Raw genomic sequence first — 19,400 nt, forward strand, 5'->3', positions numbered from 1 at the left:
GGCAGACTTTAGGGACAGCCAGTTGTTGGAGGACCCACATGAAGACAAGTGGCATGCATATCTGCTACATATGTGCAGGGGGCCTAGGTCCAGCCCACATAGGCTCTTTGGTTGGTGGTTTAGTCCCTGGAGCCCCCAAGGGTTCAGATTAGTTGACTCTGTCTTCCTGTAGCGTTCCCATCCCCTCTAGGGCCCATAATCCTTCCCACAACTCTTCCATAAAATTCGCCAAGCTTCATTCAATGTTTGGCTGTGGGTCTCTTCATCTGTTTCAGTCAGCAGCTTGGTGGAGCCTCTCAGAAGACAGACGTGCTAGGCTTCTGTCTACAAGAATAAAGGTGCCAGGGATTGGTGCTTGCCCATGGGATGGGTGTCAAGTTGGTTCAGCCATTGGTTGGCCACTCCCTCCGTCTCTGCTCCATCTTTGTCCCTGCATTTCCTGTGGACAGGACAAATTTTGGGTCAAAAGTTTTGTGGGTGGGTTGGAGTCCTTATCTCTCCATTGGGGATGGTCTTCTTTTTAATTCCATGTACATTAGCACCTTTGTACTATAAGTGACATGAACACCTTTTGTAAGTCAGAGATACTACTGTGAATTATTAAAAAATATTTTCCTGGAAAACGTAGTGCCCTCAATAATATAGAGGACTTCAATATTAGATATTTAGGTAAAATGCTGGAATGGTGAATATTAAAGTTAATTATTCTAGGAGAGATATGCAATGAGGAAAAAGGATACTAAAACAGGAAAGAAACCGGATGGATTTCAGTTCTGCAGTTTTGAAAAAAAAATATCATGTTTAGTTGTTTTGTACTAACGTACCTGTGTGGCTGGATATTAAATTCAGGGTACTACACTCTTTTAAGCACATGCTTCACTTATAAGTCACACTACATTATTTCTATATCTAAAAATACTTGGGAAAGGGGCATCTTTATAGCATGAAATGTTGGCTCTGGGGGACAACCGTAGCTTGTTTCTGTCCAGCATGTCTCTCAGTGTTCCACGTGCTTTTTCTCCCTCAGCCTTCAGGGACAGGAGCATCATTGTAAGCTGGCAGGGATGAAGTAAAACGAAGGGGAGGCATTAGGCTTGAGTGGAGCAGCAAGTAGGCTGAACTTAGATAAGGTCCCCTGTGTGGAAGCTTAAGGAGAAACTTACCAAATCTCCTGGAGCGTCCACTAGCTGTCCCAGTGACAGACAACACTGTGATAACTTACCTTTTTCACCAAGCCACTTGCTCCGTCCTGGGGTACATTTACAAACCTCTAGACTGTTACAATAGGGCAGATGACAAAACTGTTTCCCACTTGTGGGTTTTCCTTCTTGCCAGCCTTGCTCCCCCCCCTTTTTTTTTCTGCTGCTGTTATTGTTTTCTAACTTTGTTATGTGACCAGAAAGGAGGCTGGAATTCTGAAAAGTCACTAGGCAAATCTTGTGAACAAAGGGGGCCTTGTCCAGGGTCACGCACACTGGATTTGCAGTTTAATTCATCAGCTCAAATCTCTGCTTTTCAAGTGTTTGGTCTCTGCAGAGACAGGAGTCTCTGTGGGTTCTGTGAGAGCATTGTGCTGGAGGCCTGGCCAGCTCAGGGGTTACATCTGTAAGCCTGGGCGGATCCAAGGATTAGGGCCCCTAAATAAATAGCTGCAATGAAGGAACAGAAGGCAAACAAACTGTTATGGTTTGGCCTATCTGCACCCACTTGAACTTTGCAATAATTTCTAACATTTCGTGAGTTGGTTACACAACCCACCCAACAGAAAATTCAGGAGTTGAGAATGAGAGCTCACCTGCTAGTGAAACCTATGGAAATCTATCAGGATTGACTGATTTGGTCCTGATGAAATCCAAGTGCAGCCTGGAGCACAAAAACCAGTCCTGAAACATGCTTAATGGTAGCTTTATTTCCATAGCAGAAAGCAGTAACTGAGTCCAGAATGGTGCTGTTGGAAAAAGTTACTGTTTTAGCATGGGAAAAAAAATAGCATTCAGGTTCTTGGAACTTTTGTGGGAACTTTGTTATGGGCTAGAGGAGTCTTGGTCCAAATTGTAGCCCCGTGTGTTGTCCCTAATGCCATTGTGCTGCCTGTGTGAGCGTGTGGCTGCCGCTTTCTTCCTTCCTGTCTCATTCTGTCTCTCTTGACAGGGCAACTTCATTTTGATGCTGTGCCAGAGATCCTCCGACAATGAGCTACTGGAACGGCGAGAAGAGGAACTGTGTGCAGTACCGCAGGCATTTTCTAGTAGACAACCGTGTGTTTCATGGTGAGCTCTTGTATTTATGTAGCTGAGACTCTGCTTTTGGAAAGTCCTTTTATTGTACTGTTCTGGATGCAAGTGTGGTCTAATTGTGGGGTTGAGCCAAGAGCTTGAGATTACTCGCTCATGGTTAATTATCTTAAGATTCCACTAGACCGTGACCCGCAGTTTTCATTGGTGAGAACTTCCTCTACAGCGGTGGTGTACTTCCTTCCTGCCTCTCAGCCTTTCTTCTCGTGTTGACTCCACTAATGTACCTTTCCAATGTTTGGAACTCTTTGGCGGCCGGGCTTATACGAAGTGTTCAGTCAATATTTGAAGCTCACTGTTCAGTGCTTCTTACCAAAAAGGTGTGTGCTTTCTAAATTCAAATGTTAAAGTGTGCTGATGTCCATCTGTTCTAGTAACGCATTAAAAGGAAGTCCACTCACTTACGTTGGTGTCCTTTGGGGTTTCAAGACTTAACTGGTGTATCAGACCACATGAAAACAGAACAGAGAACCTTGCTACATTGCAGAATATCTGCTGGATGGATTACTGTAGCTGAACAGAGAGTGATCAATACTAGTCCTTTTCATGACAAATAGTAATTATCTTAAACCATTGCCTTTAACCCAGGCGACAGTTTCTTGTTTAGTATCTCATAAGCTTTGTCCATTCCGCTATCAGGATCGCCATGGGAGTAATTTATATTGAGCCAACACTTTCTGGGGCACTGGAATTTGGAATTGCCCAGGAGATACAGAGGGAAGTAGGGAGAGGTTTCATGAGAGGGGTGATGTTCCATTAAACACACTCCTATTTATCCTCAGCTTTTGACTTTGGGGTTCATCCTTCATTTTGGTGACTGATTTAATGTATCAGTCCTTTAAACTTAAGTCTGGCTTCAGCAGTTGTATGGCGCTTTTCTTAAGACTCCTTGTGTGACCTGGACAGAGGGTGACTTTATTTTACAGGTAAAGAAAGGAGGCTAAGATGGCCAGCTCAGCTAACCCCTAAATTGCAGCCTGTCTTTCCAGACTAATTCTCTGGTAAAGAACCCTCAACAGGGAAGATGCGGGAGGTAACTGAGATTACTTCAGACATGAGGATCTGTCTTGCTTTCCTCGGAAGCTCACCCAAGAGTGCTGTTGGGTGCTTCATGCATACACTCATGTTGTCAGTTGTACAGTGTTTTCTGTTTAGACTTATTTGTCTCAGGAGACAGAGTGCTACTGTATTGTTGAAATGCTGCAGTTTATTGACATTTTCCTTATTGTAAATGTCTTCATCCAGAGAGCTAAAACTACAGTTATGACTCGAATAAGGTTCTGATATGTTTTTATAGTTGTATTCAGTTAGCATGTTACTATATTTTGGTTTATAGCAGTCATTTTTCTTGTATTTCAAGGAAGGGATTGTTTTGCCTCACAGCTTGAAGGCACAGCCCATCTCTTGGGGAAGCATGGTGTCAAGTGTTTTAACTATGGAGGCCAGAGCATGAGGACACTAGTCACACTACTTCTACATCAAGAAGTAGAGATGAATGCTTGTGCCCAGCTCCTTTTCTCCTTTCCCCCCATTTTATTCATTCTGGAGCTTCAAAATCCACAGTTAGGGTGAATCTTTCCTCCCCAGTAAACTCTCTGGAAGTTTTTCTCACAGACACACCGGAAGGTATGTCTCCTAGGTGAGTCTGAAGAGTCAAGCTGACAATGGCAGTTAGTTGTCAGGAGGAACACTATGTCTAGGGCCTAATATGGGCCTAACACTATGTCTAGAGAGCACTACTCTCTAGAGCCCTTTGGAAGTCTTTGTAATTGTTCATCCCAGTTTTTGAATAAAGGAACTAAAGCTATAAGGTTTTGAGTGGAGATTTGGTATTCAAACTCTGATCTTCAGGACGCCACAATCCCAGTGTTTCTGTCCTAGTCAGTCTATCATTCCATCCTGAGAGATGAGTTCTAGGCAAGTACTCTACCACTCAGCTATACCCCTAGGCCTTGCGAAGTTGGAATACCATTCAAGAGTCCTTGCTCTGTGACTAGCCAGTGGTGGATGAGTTTGAACAAATTAAACAGTCTGTCAGGCATGCAATTTTCCCGTGTCAAGAACTGAGAACTTACTGAGATGGGGGCAGTGAATTCAGTGAGCATGTTGGGTTGTTTCCTGCTAAGGGGAGTGTGAAATAAGCACACTGGTCTTCATAGATTTCAAAGTTTTTTTCTAGTATCTTAGATGCCTTCGAACTATTTCTGAGAGTTAACAATTTTTAATTTTTGTGAATGATTTTTCACCAAACACAAGCTACACAAGGGGGCAGTGTCGCACTTGAAATGTGAATCAGCTACTTTTCACAGTTCAAGAATTACTTCTCAAAGGGTTTAGAGATATTAAATCCTCTCAAGATTAAGAGACTCAAAGCCGGTTAGAACCATGATACTGTTAATTTGTAATGCAACTAGGAGCTTTAAGAGTTGATTTCAGATAGGGCGAGTCATCATGCTGGGTTTCTTTGCCTGAAGAGATTTAGTGATTGAGGACTGAAAGATATCCTGTTCCTTAGTCTGAGGGAACTCAGCATTTGGCTAAGGTAGGAGCAGTGAACTTACCAAGTGTGTGGGTCTGTATCAGGACTCAGCACCTGTGAGGTAGGAACAATGAAATTATTGAGGTAGGGACAGTGAATTCAGTGAGCATGCTGGTCTGTTTCATTGTAAGAGGGCTAAGAATAATATTTTGGGGATTCCATACATAGCATTGAGGGGGGGGGAGGGAAGGAGGGAGGGAGGGAGAGAGAGCTAGCACATGCCAGGGTAAGATGTGGTGAAGAAATGTTTATTTGGAGGGAGGGGCTTCTAGAGCAGGTATGCTTCCTAATCAACTTTTGCTTACCAATTTGACTTTTTTGTTTATGTTGTTGACAGTTCTTATATAACCAGATAAACTATGATAAAAAGAGAAAACCCTTTATATCACAAACTGGAAAGGATTGTTCCAGACATATAATAGCCTTTTGAAATATGCCCATTTGAATAAGCAAATGTCTTTTTTTCTCTTTTTTTCTTTATTAACTTGAGTATTTCTTATTTACATTTCGATTGTTATTCCCTTTCCCGGTTTCCATGCCAACATCTCCCTAACCCCTCCCCCTCTCCTTCTATATGGGTGTTCCCCTCCCCATCCTCCCCCAACAATCACGTTCACTGAGGGTTCAGTCTTAGCAGGGCCAAGGGCTTCCCCTTCCACTGGTATGAGCAAATGTCTTAACATTTATTTTTCCACAAAGACTTGAGCAGTGTACCCAGGAGGTAATAACTACATTAAAATGGGGCCTTTGTACATGAAGATTCTGAATAAAAATTGGAAATGTAACATCTGTCTTCATAAAGCCCATCCTACACACATTTTCTGGTTAGAATGGCAAAATATTCTCATTGGAGTTGATTTAGAATAATTGCAGGCCAAATCAAAGAGACTATTTAATTCAACAACTTGCTTTGCTCTGAATTGTTATCAGTTTGCTGATGAACTTTTATCAACTTGACACAAACTGGAGTCACCTTGGGAAGAGGAAACCTCGAGTGAGGTTACTTCCATTAGACTGGCTTGTGGGCCTGTCTGTAGGGCTTTTTTTTTTTTTTTTTTTTTTGATTGATAGGGGGGGGGGGAGCCTACTCTAGGCTGTCCTGATCCTGGTTTTTCTGATTCATGGTTTCGGCTTCCAAGGCTCCCATATTGAGTTCCTCCCTTGGCTTCCCTCTGTGGTGGATTGTACCATGGAAGTATAAGCCAAAAGAAACCCTTCTGACCCAAAGTTGCTTTTGGGCATGGTGTTTATCACAGCAACAGAAACTGAATGAGAACTCTGTTCCTTCAGCTTTGTAACACTGTTGGTGCAGGAATGGGAAAAGCTGATTAGTTTTATGTTCAATTATAAGAGAAACTCGGTTAGGAATCCTAAATTTTTTGTGTTTACCCTTTCTCTTTGTCCTCATTTCTATGTGAGAAATGACTGTGTGTGAGAGTATGACTGTGTGGGTATGAGTCTTCTTAGAGGCATTGGATCCCCTGCAGCTGGCGTGGAGGGCTCTTGAGAGCCACCCGAGATGGGTGCTTAGAAGAGAACTCTGGTCCTCTAGAAGAGCAGCACCAAGCATAACTTCTGTGAACTATGCAACTCCATTTATTTGTATTGGTTTCTTCCCCCTAAGGTTCACCATAGGTGTTTACAAAGAAATAGTGTTTTCCAGACATGATGGGATTAATACAGGTACAAATTCAGAGACCGATGGCAAACATTTAAGCCAGACAAAATCCCAGCATGGAGAATGTGCGAGGGGAGACAGATACAAAGTCTTAAGTCTCACCAGATGCTGTTTGCAATTGGTACCTAGTTGGAAAGGGAAAATCAGTTTTTTCAGTAGAGTTACACAGGATATCCCAACCATATTTCAGGGCAGACTCCATATTCAAAAGGACTCTATTGTTTGTGTGTTTTATGATTTGTTTTGGTACTCTTTATCTTTCTGTTTTTTCTTTTTCTTTTTAGTATGGAATAGAGTTTATTTAGGGCATGGGGAGGGAAATAGGGAAGGGAGGAGGGGGGAGGGAGAGGAAAGAGAAAGAGAGTGAGCTCTTTCTGTTTTCATATTGATTTTTTTTCTTTTACAGAAAACATGGTTAGGGAGGTGGAGAGGATCTAGGAAGAATTAGGAAAGGAGAAAGAATATGATCAAAATATATTATATGACTTCCCTCCCCAAAAGTAAAAAGAATTATCAGTAACATCAGTAGGTTTAAATAATACAAAAATAGCAAGGCTAAACTTAACAAGTATTAATAAGTACATGTTTCAGAACAGAAACCAAATAGAAACAGGAAGTAAATTTACATTACAGAGATGGATTGATGTGGTCTACTGCATTGACCTTGGACATTGCGTAAATAAGGAAGATCCGTAGAGAAAAACAAGAACCTTATGGAGACTGACTTTGGGGTCACATACACTTTGACTCCTTTACCTAGTAGACGTAGGGTGAGCTGAAGAGGTGTTCCCTAGCCTCCAATGAAAACACAGATATGGGACTGGAGAACGAACTGCCTCTGTAAACTCTAATGGAGGAACAGAGCTGTGACCGAGCTCAAGACACTAAGTGACTGACATTAACTGGCCAAGATACTAAGTGACTGACAGCGGAAGTGCTGAATCCTAAATAGGACTAGTGCATCACCTCGAGCCTTGCAGAAGAGGTGGAGCGACTGTGAGAGCCAGAAGATGAGGAGATGTGCAGCATAGGTATTGTTTACTAGCTCTGACATAGTAGCCTTGCATTCATGAACTCACTGTAGCCGTGGGTATCTGCTCAACACCCACTCAAGGTTGGGTCTATCAACAATCCATCGTGGGTGGGGAAGGGGCTCATGAGATTCCATTGCTCCTAGAAGGACTGCTTCAGGTAATGCTTGTTAGAGGAGGGAGTGTCAAGTTCTTCCATAGTGTAACCACTTATAAATTGCCCTTCCTTTGTAGTAATCTCACACACTTGCTGAGGCAGGAAATACTATTAAAGTGTGGACCACAAACCAAAGAAGACATGAAAGTAAGAGTTGAGAAGAAGAGAGAGGGAGAGGATTGAGGGAGGAGAGTGGAGGGTGAGAAGACTAAAACTCATTATGCAAATGTATAAAATTACCAAAAAATTTAAAAGACAAAGATAACACTTTTAAATGAGCATAAAATATACTTGTTCTATAATCTTTTTGAGAACATTCATGATAGTTTAGAGATACATAAAATTTTCAGTATACATATATACTTAAAATTTTTAAAGTTCATTCTTTCAGTTTTGCTTTTCTCCACAACCCATGTTCTATTGTAACTGGGTAATTGAGCATTCTTAACTTTGCAAAGCATTCATGTGAATTGGGCTCCTGTTTTCCCAGTGTGCTTTGCCCCATCATACCATCACAGGCAGCCTCTTACATTTTGGCTACTGTCTTAGGGTTTTACTGCCATGAACAGACACCATGACCAAGGCAACTCTTCTAAGGACAACATTTAATTGGGGCTGGCTTACAGGTTCAGAGGTTTAGTCCATTATTAAGGTGAAATTGTGGCAGCGTCCAGTCAGGCCTGGTGCAGGAGGAGCTGAGAGTTCTACATCTTCATCTGAAAGTTGCTATCAGAATACTGACTCCCAGGCAGTTAGGACACCCACAAGGCCACACCTCCCAACAGTGCAACCCCCTGGGGCAAGCGCATATACAAACTATCACAGCTACTTTTGGTTGAGGGTCCAACTTATTTTAAAATGTTAATTTGAAATGTGTTTAACAGGTCCACCCTAAGCTCTGGTTTGACTGTTGATGGGTGAAGGAAGGCAGATTCATTTGTCTTTGCCTCTCTCCTCAGAATATGAAGTCTTGGTCCTTCAGTTTGGTTCATGTACAAGAGATAGGGGAGCTGAGGTCTTTCAAATTGTACCTGATATCTGCTTGCATTTGATTGGTACTGAGTGATCAGGAACACCAGGTCTGAATATTTAGTTCCACTTTCAGCAGCTCTGTCACCAAGGGTCCATGAATTAGAGAACCCATAGTCTCCCTTCAACTCTTATCTCTTCTCTGTTGCCAATTCCATTTCTAGCACTTGGCTTCTCTTGCCTCTGAGGTACTAGGACAACTTGGATCTGTCCATTCTTATATCCCCATGTTTCCTCACTTGAGTCTTCCAGGGTTGTAAGAGATAGGCGGGCTATGGGGTGGTGTTTTCCTCTCTACAGACCTCTCCTTTTACTTTTAAGTGAGTGCTACCCCTGTCAACCTATCCATAAGGTATCCCTAAGTCATTCTTCTATAGCACTTCCCCTGACTGGCTCATGAGTGAGACATGCTCTTCAGCACACCATCTCTGCCACCCCGGACACCCAGGACAAGGGTCTCATTTTGAATGGCTCTCTCATATCTTCTGGCAGCTTGTGATTGTCTTTTAGTGTTTTAGATTAGGGTGACTTCATGTCCCTAAACACTGGCATTATTTACTGTGTCTGTTTCTTGTACTGTTGTGTACCTGCATTGATCAGAGCCAGGCAATGATATGTCTATAAAACATTTATGTTGAGGTGATTCAGCCTCTTTTATTTTTTTTTTCAGGAATCTAATTCAGTGAAAGCTTTTGGCTGGGAAACCGAAGCCCTGTGATTTCCCGGTTGAGCTTTCTTTGACAAGGACAGTCACATTGTGTAGTAATACAGGGGATGAAAAGTCCCTGCTGAGTGCTTAGCAAAACGGCAAAGGTCTGGATGTGTGGGCAGCCTGGGTGGGAGAGAAGGTGCAGAGTTCACTTTTAATTATGTCAAATAAGTCTGTCACCTTCAAGAAAGATCCTTGGTTGGTCCTTTCCATTAGATTATCCTTTTTTTTTTCCTTTGAAGCCCATAGCCTTTTGGAGGTCATCAAAACAGAAAAGGGCTGTGATCCTTTCATCCATCTACACGTGGGAACCCCAATTTCCTAATTACTCAATTAGAAGGAAGAAATAGTGCGTTTAGTAAGTCGACCTCTCCAGACTTACAGTCTTCTCACATGTTAAGTGGTTACTAAGTGAGAATTATTTCCCTTTGGACCTGTGCTACACAATTAAGCCTTTATTCTTTAAACTGCATTTCCATAATTATAATTAATTTTCCTCTGCTCTTTCATTTTCCCAATTGTCTTTCATACTCTGTGCCTAATATATGCAGAGATTGATAGAAAGATGAGACGTCTCTTCACCAGTGGACTCTGGGTCCTTCTAGAGTACCATAATTATTTAATTTAGCTACACAAACAATCTGGAGTTTTTCCTTAGGTCACAGTAATAATTATTAGCGATTGCATTTGTAATCATGGAAGTCTCTTATCTCTCATCTCTCAAAACAAAGATGGAAAACTGCAGTTTGTCCCTTTATAATGTGAAAATGAAAAGACATCTCAACAGGAATGTGATGTGTTTGTATTAGGGCTCATTCCTTTCAGCAAACATGTTTGTATTAGTTACCAAATGTGAGCTGTGGGGTTCAAAGGGCTATCCGGATTGTCTTCATTTAAAGCCCATAATGGGAAGTAGTTTAGTCTATGTTCATAACTATAGTTCTCATGTATATGCTGATCACATTACAGCGAGTGCATGCCAAGCTGAGTCCTCCTGGCCTGCATACTGATCTGCCCAGTGCTTACCTGATGAGCAAGATGATGTCCTCCAACCCTGGGATGCACCAAGTCTTGAGAGCGTCCCCTGTCCTGATCTCCCTGTCTTAGCAACTCTGTCCTTCCCTTCATGTGCTTCATCTTCATTGCTCTTTGTTCTTGCCTACACAGCCCCTTCTTCCTCTAGCCAGGTGTCTTTGTTTGCTTCTTTCTCTCTTTCTTTCCTTCTTTCTTTCTTTCTTTCTTTCTTTCTTTCTTTCTTTCTTCCTTCCTTCCTTCCTTCCTTCCTTCCTTCCTTCCTTCCTTTCTTTCCTTCTCTCCTCTCTCCTTCTCTCTCCTTCCATCCTTCCTTCCTTTTCTCTTTCATGTTTATGCGTGTGTAGTATGCATGTGTGTGGGCATGCATGTATGTGTATGTGGACTAGCAGTTGACACGAGGTGCCTCTGTTGATTGCTCCCCACTTTAGCGACATACAGTCTCTAGCCACTCACTTGTCTGGAAGCCAGCTTGCCTTTGGGGAATCCCAAATGCTGGCATTATGGCTGCCTGCTACCTCCACCCATCTTCTAGGTGGATGCCAGGGATCCAACCTCTAGTCCCAACCAAATACGAAATGAAAATAGGATTTCATTTTATTTAACACCATCTGCTCTTCTGACCATATTTATGAACTATGTTGAGTTTAGTTTCTATCTTTATGCCGTAGAATACTGGTTCTGTAACTGTAGCCCAACTTTTTTTCACTCAGAATTTTGCCAAGGGAAACCCAGGAGAAACCAATAAGCCATTCTCCTGACACAGAAGGAGAAAGACTCTTCTCAGAATCCTAGTATACCTTATTATTTGCAAACGTTCAGTGACTCCAAACGAACTTAGGCAAATTTATTTCTGTGAGAACTCTTGGGCTGTTCAAATTCATTTAATAATAATACTTCCTAGAGCTCCCATGTTGGTAATATAGGTATGCGCTTCATTCAATTCTGAAACTAGAATTTTCTCTCATTAAAATGGCACCATTAGTAAAGGCCTTAACAGGGGTATTTTGCATGCCATTAAAATTCTCTGCAGTGTGAGTGTTAAATGAGCTTGTCTGTGGGGTAGTTCTGACTGCAGGCAGCAAGGAACAGACCTTACCAAGACAAGGGCACGGGCTTCTCAGTGTCAGCACAAAGAAGGCCTGGTGAACATGCAGAGAGACATTGAGCAGCATAGGGCTTCTTTAATAGTTAAGATAATGCACTGTTATGTTAGCCGTATGAACAAGAAAAATCTTCCCACCTGTGCCTGTCATCTCAGAATCCCGAGCAACGTTGAGAGCACAGTCTCGACTTCCGGTCAGCAGGATCACTTTAAGAAACAGACCCTATCTGGGTGGAATACGTGTAGAATTTATGAAAACTTTGTTTCGTTTGGTAAACTTTGTTTTGTTTGGTACGAGAATGACATGTCAGAGCTCTTCCTTTTTTTATAAAGGATAGTGGCTTATGTCCAACTAAAAGGACATATTGTTTCGTGTCCTACTTTCCGGTGCCAACTTGAAATTGAACATCAGCGTCTATTAGCCAATGGCAGTTGTTTGGAATGGTGCCATTGCCAGGTTTCCCGGGTTGTTTTAGCAAAGCCGAAGCTTTTTCTCAGCCGAGGAGATTTGTAATTAATGCTTTGGCTAGTCAGGGCCGTGGTCTAGAATCACCTGGGGAAGCAAAAAGCAAAAAGCAAAAAGCAAAAAGCAAAAAACAAAACCAAAAAGGTTCCTTGTTCCTCTAGCTTAGAGGTTCCGCTATTGCTAATATGTGGTATAGTTGGGTAGGTGGGAATGAGGACACCTTCAGAATCCGCAGGTTATCCTAGGGGATAGCTCATTCAGTTCTAGGTTGCATAAGTCAGGCCTAAGGCTATCAATGTATATTATCTCAATAGAGATGTCTATTTGTTTATTTACTATTTTTTTTTAAAGACAGTTTCTTTATGTAGCCCTGGCTGCCCTGGAGCTTGCTATATAGGCCAGGACAGCTTTGAAATCAGAGAGATTCCCCTGCCTCTGTCTCCAGAGTGTTGGGAGTAAAGGGATGTGCTACCAGGCCCAGCACTCTCTAGTCTCTTCGCTGCAAATGAGATTTCAAGGTTTGGCCTGAAACTTGCTATGTAGACTAGGTTGACCTCAAACTTGAAATGGATCTTGCTTTTTTCTGGAAATGAGAAGATTAAAGACATGTGATACCGTACTTTTTTTTTTCTTTTTTCTTTACTGGTACTTTAATATTCCTCAGCCTTGCTCTTGATCCCTGGTACCCTATCTTTGGCTTGGTTGAACCTATGGAAAGTTTTGACTGTGCTTTTCATTTCATGCATTGACTTTAATTTTGTTTTTTTAATCTCAAAGTCCTTGTTGATTTTTTCTTTTATATTACTGTTTAATCTATGTTGCTGGTTTCATTGTTCATCTGTCTGAGTTTCTCCTCTGTTTTGTTGATATCCCTATCTATGTCTGGGATTGAATGCATCTGTCCATATTCTCTTTGTGGTAATTGATCATTGTACAGCTGCAGGTATGGATATGTTTGTAATAGATGTTGGCTGTCTCTCATTGATTTCCACTTTATTTCCGAAGGCAAGGTCTCTCGTCGAACCTGGAAACCACCAATTCTAGCTCGTCTAGCTGAGCAGCATTTGTCTGAGATGACCTGTCTCTGACTCCTGAGCTCTAGGATTGCAGAAAGTTACCATACTCTTTCGGCATTTATGTGTGATCTACAGGTCTGAACTGGTCTTCATGCTTCTGTGGCAAGCACTTTGCTCATCAACCATTCCCTAGATCATTCATCATTAAAATTTTTATGTTTTAAGGTTTATTTATTTTTATCTTATATGTATGGGTGTTTTGCTTGCATATATATTTCTGTGTACCACATCCAGGCCTGGTGCCCTTTGTGGCCAGAAGAGGGCCTCATCTTTTTTAGAACTGGAGTTACAGACAGTTGTGGGTTGCTATATAGGTGTTGGGAACCAAATTTGGGTCCTCTGGAAGAGCAACAAGTGCTCTTAATCACTGAGCCATCATCTATCCCATAGTATTATTATTATTTGTGTGTGTGTGTGTGTGTGCATGCATGTATGTGTACACTTGCAGGTGAGCATGCCATGCTACATATGTGGAGAACCAAGGAAAACCCTTTGGAGTAGGTGCCTTCCTTCCACCTTTACATGGGTTCTGGGTTCTTAGATGACCAGGTTTGAATAGCAAGGACCTTTATTGACTGAGCCATTCATCTGCCTCCTGTTGATCATTTTTATTAGTAAACTTTTGAACTCTTCATCCAGTGTTGTTCCTGTTTGAATGTTGTAGTTGAAGAATTATGGTCTTTTGGGAGAATCTTCTTGCACTGCCTTTTGTATGTTATGTGTGTCTGTGTTATGAATTACACAAGCATTTAGACATCTCTCTGGATTGTATTCTGGGATCTCCTTATCAAAGTGCTCACTCTTGAGGGTTCAGTCCTGAATATCATTCAGGAAAACAAAGAGCTGTGATAAGAGCAATGTCAAACTGCGTAAGATACAGAAACAGGCTTAAAATCAGATAAGCCTACTCATGTCACCAATGATCAGGAAACAGAAAACAATAGTGCAGATATAGAATGTGCTGCAAAGTTAAAAATTTACTTGGAATAAATATGGAAATAATGATGTAAAGGGGACCAGGAGAAGGAGGAAAGTAGGGAGAGGAGCAGGAATGGGGCTAAGGGTAAAGAAGGGGAGTCAGGAAGGTAAAAAAGAGAGCGAACAAGAGGTCAGAAAATGCCCCCAAATGAGAAAATCAAAATTGCATAAACGCCAGAAGAGAAATAAAAACTAAAAGATCAAGTCATAAAATGTATAGTAGGAAGAAAAAGTAAAAATGGGAGTGGGAGAAAGGAAAGCAAAGAAATGATCCTGCAATAATACCCAAACTGGATAAACATAATTTGATAAGGATGTGAAATAGAATAAAAATAAAAACACGAAAAGTTAAAGATGACGATAAAGTAAAAATAATGCAAGTGTAGCAAAAAGAAAAAAAAAAGGGATAGAAATGGAGCAAAAAGGAAAGATGAAATGTGTATCTTTTCCCCGGGTCCTTGAAGCCTGGAATCTGTTGAGACTGCGGGGCAAGGCTGTCGTTGGGTCCTGCTGACTCTTGTCTTTCGCATGGTTTATGGTAGGGCTGATTCTGGGTGATGCCTCTTAGCACTGCCTTCACTTTTGTAGTTTCTCTTCGTTGTCTGCCAGAGGCCTCTTTTGGCTTTACCTGTTAGCCATGCAGTCTGTGTTGGGCAGATTTGCTTACCCTCATGAGATTCCCAGTTTTTCCACTAAAGTGGCTGATATTTTAGCTAGGGCTGCGTCTTAAGTGCTGGAAAGTGGGAAGCAACCACAGTATTTAGATGGTTGCAGGCAGAAGACCGTCCTTCAGCATTGCTCTTCAGCTCTCTTTGGCTCCCTAGCAGTGAGTAGCAGATAGGAGGCTCCAGAATTTTATCTACCTACTGAACCCAGGCTATCAAACTCCAGTGGCAATCGCCGTTGATGAGATTGGCTCCAGGTCACTGGGGGTAAGGGTATGTGTTGAGTATCGTTCAATCTAGTAGGATTCAGTTAATTCTAAAAGCCAGCAAGCTGTCATCCCAATCCACCTGGCCTTCATGATCCCAGCTAAGTATTACAGTAGCCTACGTGGTGGGTTTTCAGTAGGATGAATTGTGCAGGCCTTTGCATTTTCAGACTCTTAGAAATGACTCCTTTATAGAACTAGAATATAGGCACACACACACACACACACACACACACACACACACACACACACACACACACACACACACACTTAACATCAAACTGTTTTAGATGATCTGCAGATGGCCAGGTGAGCAAGGAGTCCTGTTCATTCTAGGCCTGTGGGTCTGAGCACTGGCTCTGGCTTATCCTTCACTGTAGTAGACTTCAATGCTATGGGCCGTCCTTACCTAGCAACGCTCAACAGCCCTCAGTTTTGTGTCTTTGCTAAGAAATGATAACAAACGGCATGGAGCAGGGCTCTGAACTTTACAAGTGGGGTAACATTATCCACTCAGCACTCAGATCTATAATGATTTCATTCTCTGCTATTTTACAATTTGGAGTGTTGACTATGAATTCAAGGGATCCTTAGAACAATCTATGTCTTAGGATAAGCATTTCAAAGTCACTGCTCTGTAAAACTACAGATGCACAGCTTCTGTGGAAGATGGCTCTCGAAGCAGGTCCTTTCTGTGTCTGTGAGGGCGAGTGTTCGGATCCTCCTGAGTTATGTCGGTCAGGGACAGATGAGTGCTTTTTCAGGGACAAACAGCTAGGGTCAATCTCTTTGTTGGTATTTGTTTTTCCTTGAGCCTTGTGAATCCGTCTGTGAAATAATGCTTTTATGTCTCCTATTTTGGTCCTGTTATATTTCTAATTCCTTCTCCCTCTGCTATTTCCCTTAAATTATATAATTCTGTGCAGATACTTAATATTCACCAACTGTAGTCATCATGTCTCTGATACTAGCAACTTATAGTTCTTTCTTGGCTAGAGAATAAGTTCTGCATGTATCATAATGCTAAATTATTTCTAAATTATATTAATCTGAAGGGGTAAATGTTATTGGTTTTCTATTTTATAATCATTAGTATTCATGAAAATGCAATATTTTTATCTTTTCTTCAAGGTCTTTAACAAAATTAGCTTTTGTAACCATTTTGTGCTAGTTGACTATCAATGCAGAAAACAAATGAAGCAGAAAATTAAAATACTTTTGATGTTTTAACTTTAATATTAGTCATCAATCTATACCTCAAAGCTACTCCTGTCATCGATCACTTTATTGCTTCAGAAAGTATTTCTTGATGTCTTAAAAAAACAATCTTTTTTCATTTTATTGTTTATTTTATGTGTATGGGTGTTTTGCCTGCATGAGTTTGTACTATGTGGTGCCTCTGGGATTGGAGTCACAGATATGTATGTGCAGGGAATTGAACCCAGGTTCAAATGTACCTAAAGTTATCGCCAATAAATCCTTTGATTTTTGAAAATTTCTTCACCTAAATGGTTTATTTGTGTTTATTTATGTGTATATGCACATCTCTGTGTTACACACATATATGTGTAGGTGACTGTGGAAGCCAAAAGACAAGGTTAGATCCCCTGGAGCTAGAGTTACAGATAGTTGTGAGCTGCCTAATGTTGGTCCTAGGAACTGAACTCAGTTCCCTAAGAGCAGTAAATGCTTTTAGTTGATGAGTTATCCCTCCCACACCAAAAATTTTTATTTTTAAACTGCTCAAAGAAAACATATACAGGGGAAGGAAAACACCACTTATATAATTTAATTTTTTGTTTTGAAAGGTTTTGTTTTTGTTTGTGAAATATTTTGTATTATGTAGCCCTGGCTGGCCTATAGCTCATAGCAGTCCTCTTACCTCAGCCTTCTGAATGCTAGTACTATGTGTGTAAACCACCAAGCTGAGGGAAATAGTTATTACCTATTTTTTAAGTGTGTGTTCTTGCATGTGTATGCATGCGTATGTGTGTATTTGTGTGAGTGTGTGTCTCTCTTTCCACTTTTGTATGGGTATCAGGGGTTGAACTCAGATTATCAGGCTTGTATTGCTGGTAGGCAAGTGCCTTTTCCTGATAAACCCCCATCTTGCTCATCCAAGATTTTAGTTTTTGACTTGCCTGTTTATATAGAAGAAAAAACTCCAAATATGGGGTAAAGTTAGACTTCCTAAATCCTACCAAGTTCTTAAGATTGGGAAAAGCCTTATATGAATGTGGCCTGGGTCCCATTCTCCTGTTGCCATCTTGAAGTTGTGTTCTAGGTGTGGGAGGACCCAAGTTTTTGCTTTAGAACGGAACGGTAGATTATGTATGCAGTTCTGCATGCGTACTACATACTAAGTTAAGAACTTTGCATGTGTTATTGTAGGCACTGTTGTGGATATGGAAACTGAAGCTTATGGTGATATAAAATAACTTGACTTACATTGTTGAGCTACTTGGTGGGACTGAATTCTTTCCAATTTCATATGCTCTGGCTTTGCCATCAATTCCAACAAGTCCATACCCATTAACTGTTTCATGCTGCTCAGTTGTTGCTGATTTAGTGCTGCCCAGGGGTTTCTCTGTCCCTTTGTGGTACCATAGGTCTCTATTAAAAACTCCTGGGTTGAGATACGAGTTGGAAATTTGCTTGGAAACTTCAATAAATGAGTCAGTTTGATTCGAACCCTATAGCTTCCTCTCCTCTTCTGTTGGACTTATGGAGAAAGGACTGATCTATGATCCTTCTCTTATTTCCTCTACAAGCTGGAAAGATCCTCACCGTTGAGACCTGTTTTCATCCTTTGGAGTCTAGAACCTGCTTTATGCCAAGAATCTTCCTGAAAACCAAAGAAAAATATCTGGATCTGAGTTTAGGTGGATTTTTGGTATCTTGGAACTTTCTGGTCCTGATCACTCTTCTGAGTTGTCGGGGGCATAAGTCAACAGAGTAGTCACTATCCTGCATAGTTCTTATTGCTGCTGTGTCTTACCTTCCTGTCATGGTGTCATTAGAAAGAAGAGAAAATCAATCAAGACAGTTCTGAGAAAATAAAGTCAGGTGAAGTGCTGTGACCTGGAGGAGATGTGCAGCCACAAACATTGAAATGTGTAAAAACGCAGTGCCGAAGCTGCTGGACCAGTCACCATTTCAGCAATGGAGAGGGAGGCTTGTTTTCTTCTCGGAAGGGCAGTTTAGGTTAGGTAAAATTTAGGTGCTGCACTGGGACTAGGAGCCCTGTGGCATACTGAAAATTATTACAAAAGGGTCAGTATGGTTTCTTTCTTTGTTTTTTCTTGCAGAGTGTAGTGGTAATTAGTGAATGAAAGACTCATGTGCGCATGTGTACACACACACACACACACACACACACACACACACACACACACACAGAGTTAATTTTAGTATGCCTTGACTAGTTTAATGGCTGGGCAGTTCTAATCCTCCTCTGCTTGCAAAGACTCACCTCTGGTACTCCTTAATTAACATCTTTTAAAATCTGTTTCATCCCTGCTACCTCAAACACAGGGAAGTGGCCTGTGTGATTCTTCACTAAACCCTTCCTTTAAAGCTCACGTTTTGTTGTGATAGCACTTTTTCAAGGTGTCATGGACTAGGTTTTTGAAAAGAGTCACCCTTCCAGTCCTTTGGAAAAGTTTTGACCCTCTAAGTCAGCATAGAGCTTTGTAGTCTTAGAAGTCTAAAGTCAGCAGAAGGCCCTCAAGTTTGCTGGGGCTGTGGTGACCCCAATATTCTGAAGCGGCCTCAGAACTTGGACCTTCCTAGCCAGGTCTTGGTGCTGAGCGCCTTGGTAAGACTTAAAGAAACTTTGGTGTATGTTGATGCTGTATTCAGTGAATCTGGTTGGCTGTGTCTCATTTCTTGGTTAGTTTTTTGAGACCGTGTCTCACCATGTAACCCTGGATGGCCTATAATTGCTGTGGAGACCAGGCTGGCCTCAACCTCACAAGAGATCTGGCTGCCCTTTTGCCCCCTGATTAAAGCTAGGATTAAAGTATATGCAACACATTCGGCTTCTGGGGTGTTTCCATGCCCCTTGTATGCAGAAAAGCTGCATTGATGGAGATTGTTAAGGTTTGTTATGAATTTTCCAGGTCCCAGCAAAAGTGAGGTGATTAGATCATGATGCCACTCACATCACCAATGTTAGGGGACGGGGCCTAGTATGAGGAACTAAGTATTGGAGACTTCCACTGAAGCATACCGCTTATTCCAGACCTTTCTTTTTCCTTCTGGGCTGTCAGAAGGTGAGCAGCTTTCTCTCTGCTATATATCCTTCTACATGTTTCTCTCTTGCTGCAGGATTGGAAACAGTGGAGTCAGATGACCATGACATGTTTCTGCCCTT

At 41.5% G+C, this 19,400-nt stretch overlaps 1 protein-coding gene across 1 annotated transcript in view; it reads left to right on the top strand.

The window, feature by feature from the left end:
* The window catches only part of Plch1 (phospholipase C eta 1), a 195,689-nt gene that overhangs the window by 24,609 nt on the left and 151,680 nt on the right, over positions 1–19,400 (top strand). The window contains exon 2 of the mRNA XM_032898305.1: positions 2,152–2,270. Coding sequence (XP_032754196.1) covers positions 2,192–2,270 — 79 coding nt within the window. The 5' untranslated portion in view covers positions 2,152–2,191. The remainder of the gene's footprint in view (positions 1–2,151; positions 2,271–19,400) is intronic.

The sequence above is a fragment of the Rattus rattus genome, chromosome 3 (assembly GCF_011064425.1).
Source record: "Rattus rattus isolate New Zealand chromosome 3, Rrattus_CSIRO_v1, whole genome shotgun sequence".
NCBI lineage: Eukaryota > Metazoa > Chordata > Mammalia > Rodentia > Muridae > Rattus > Rattus rattus.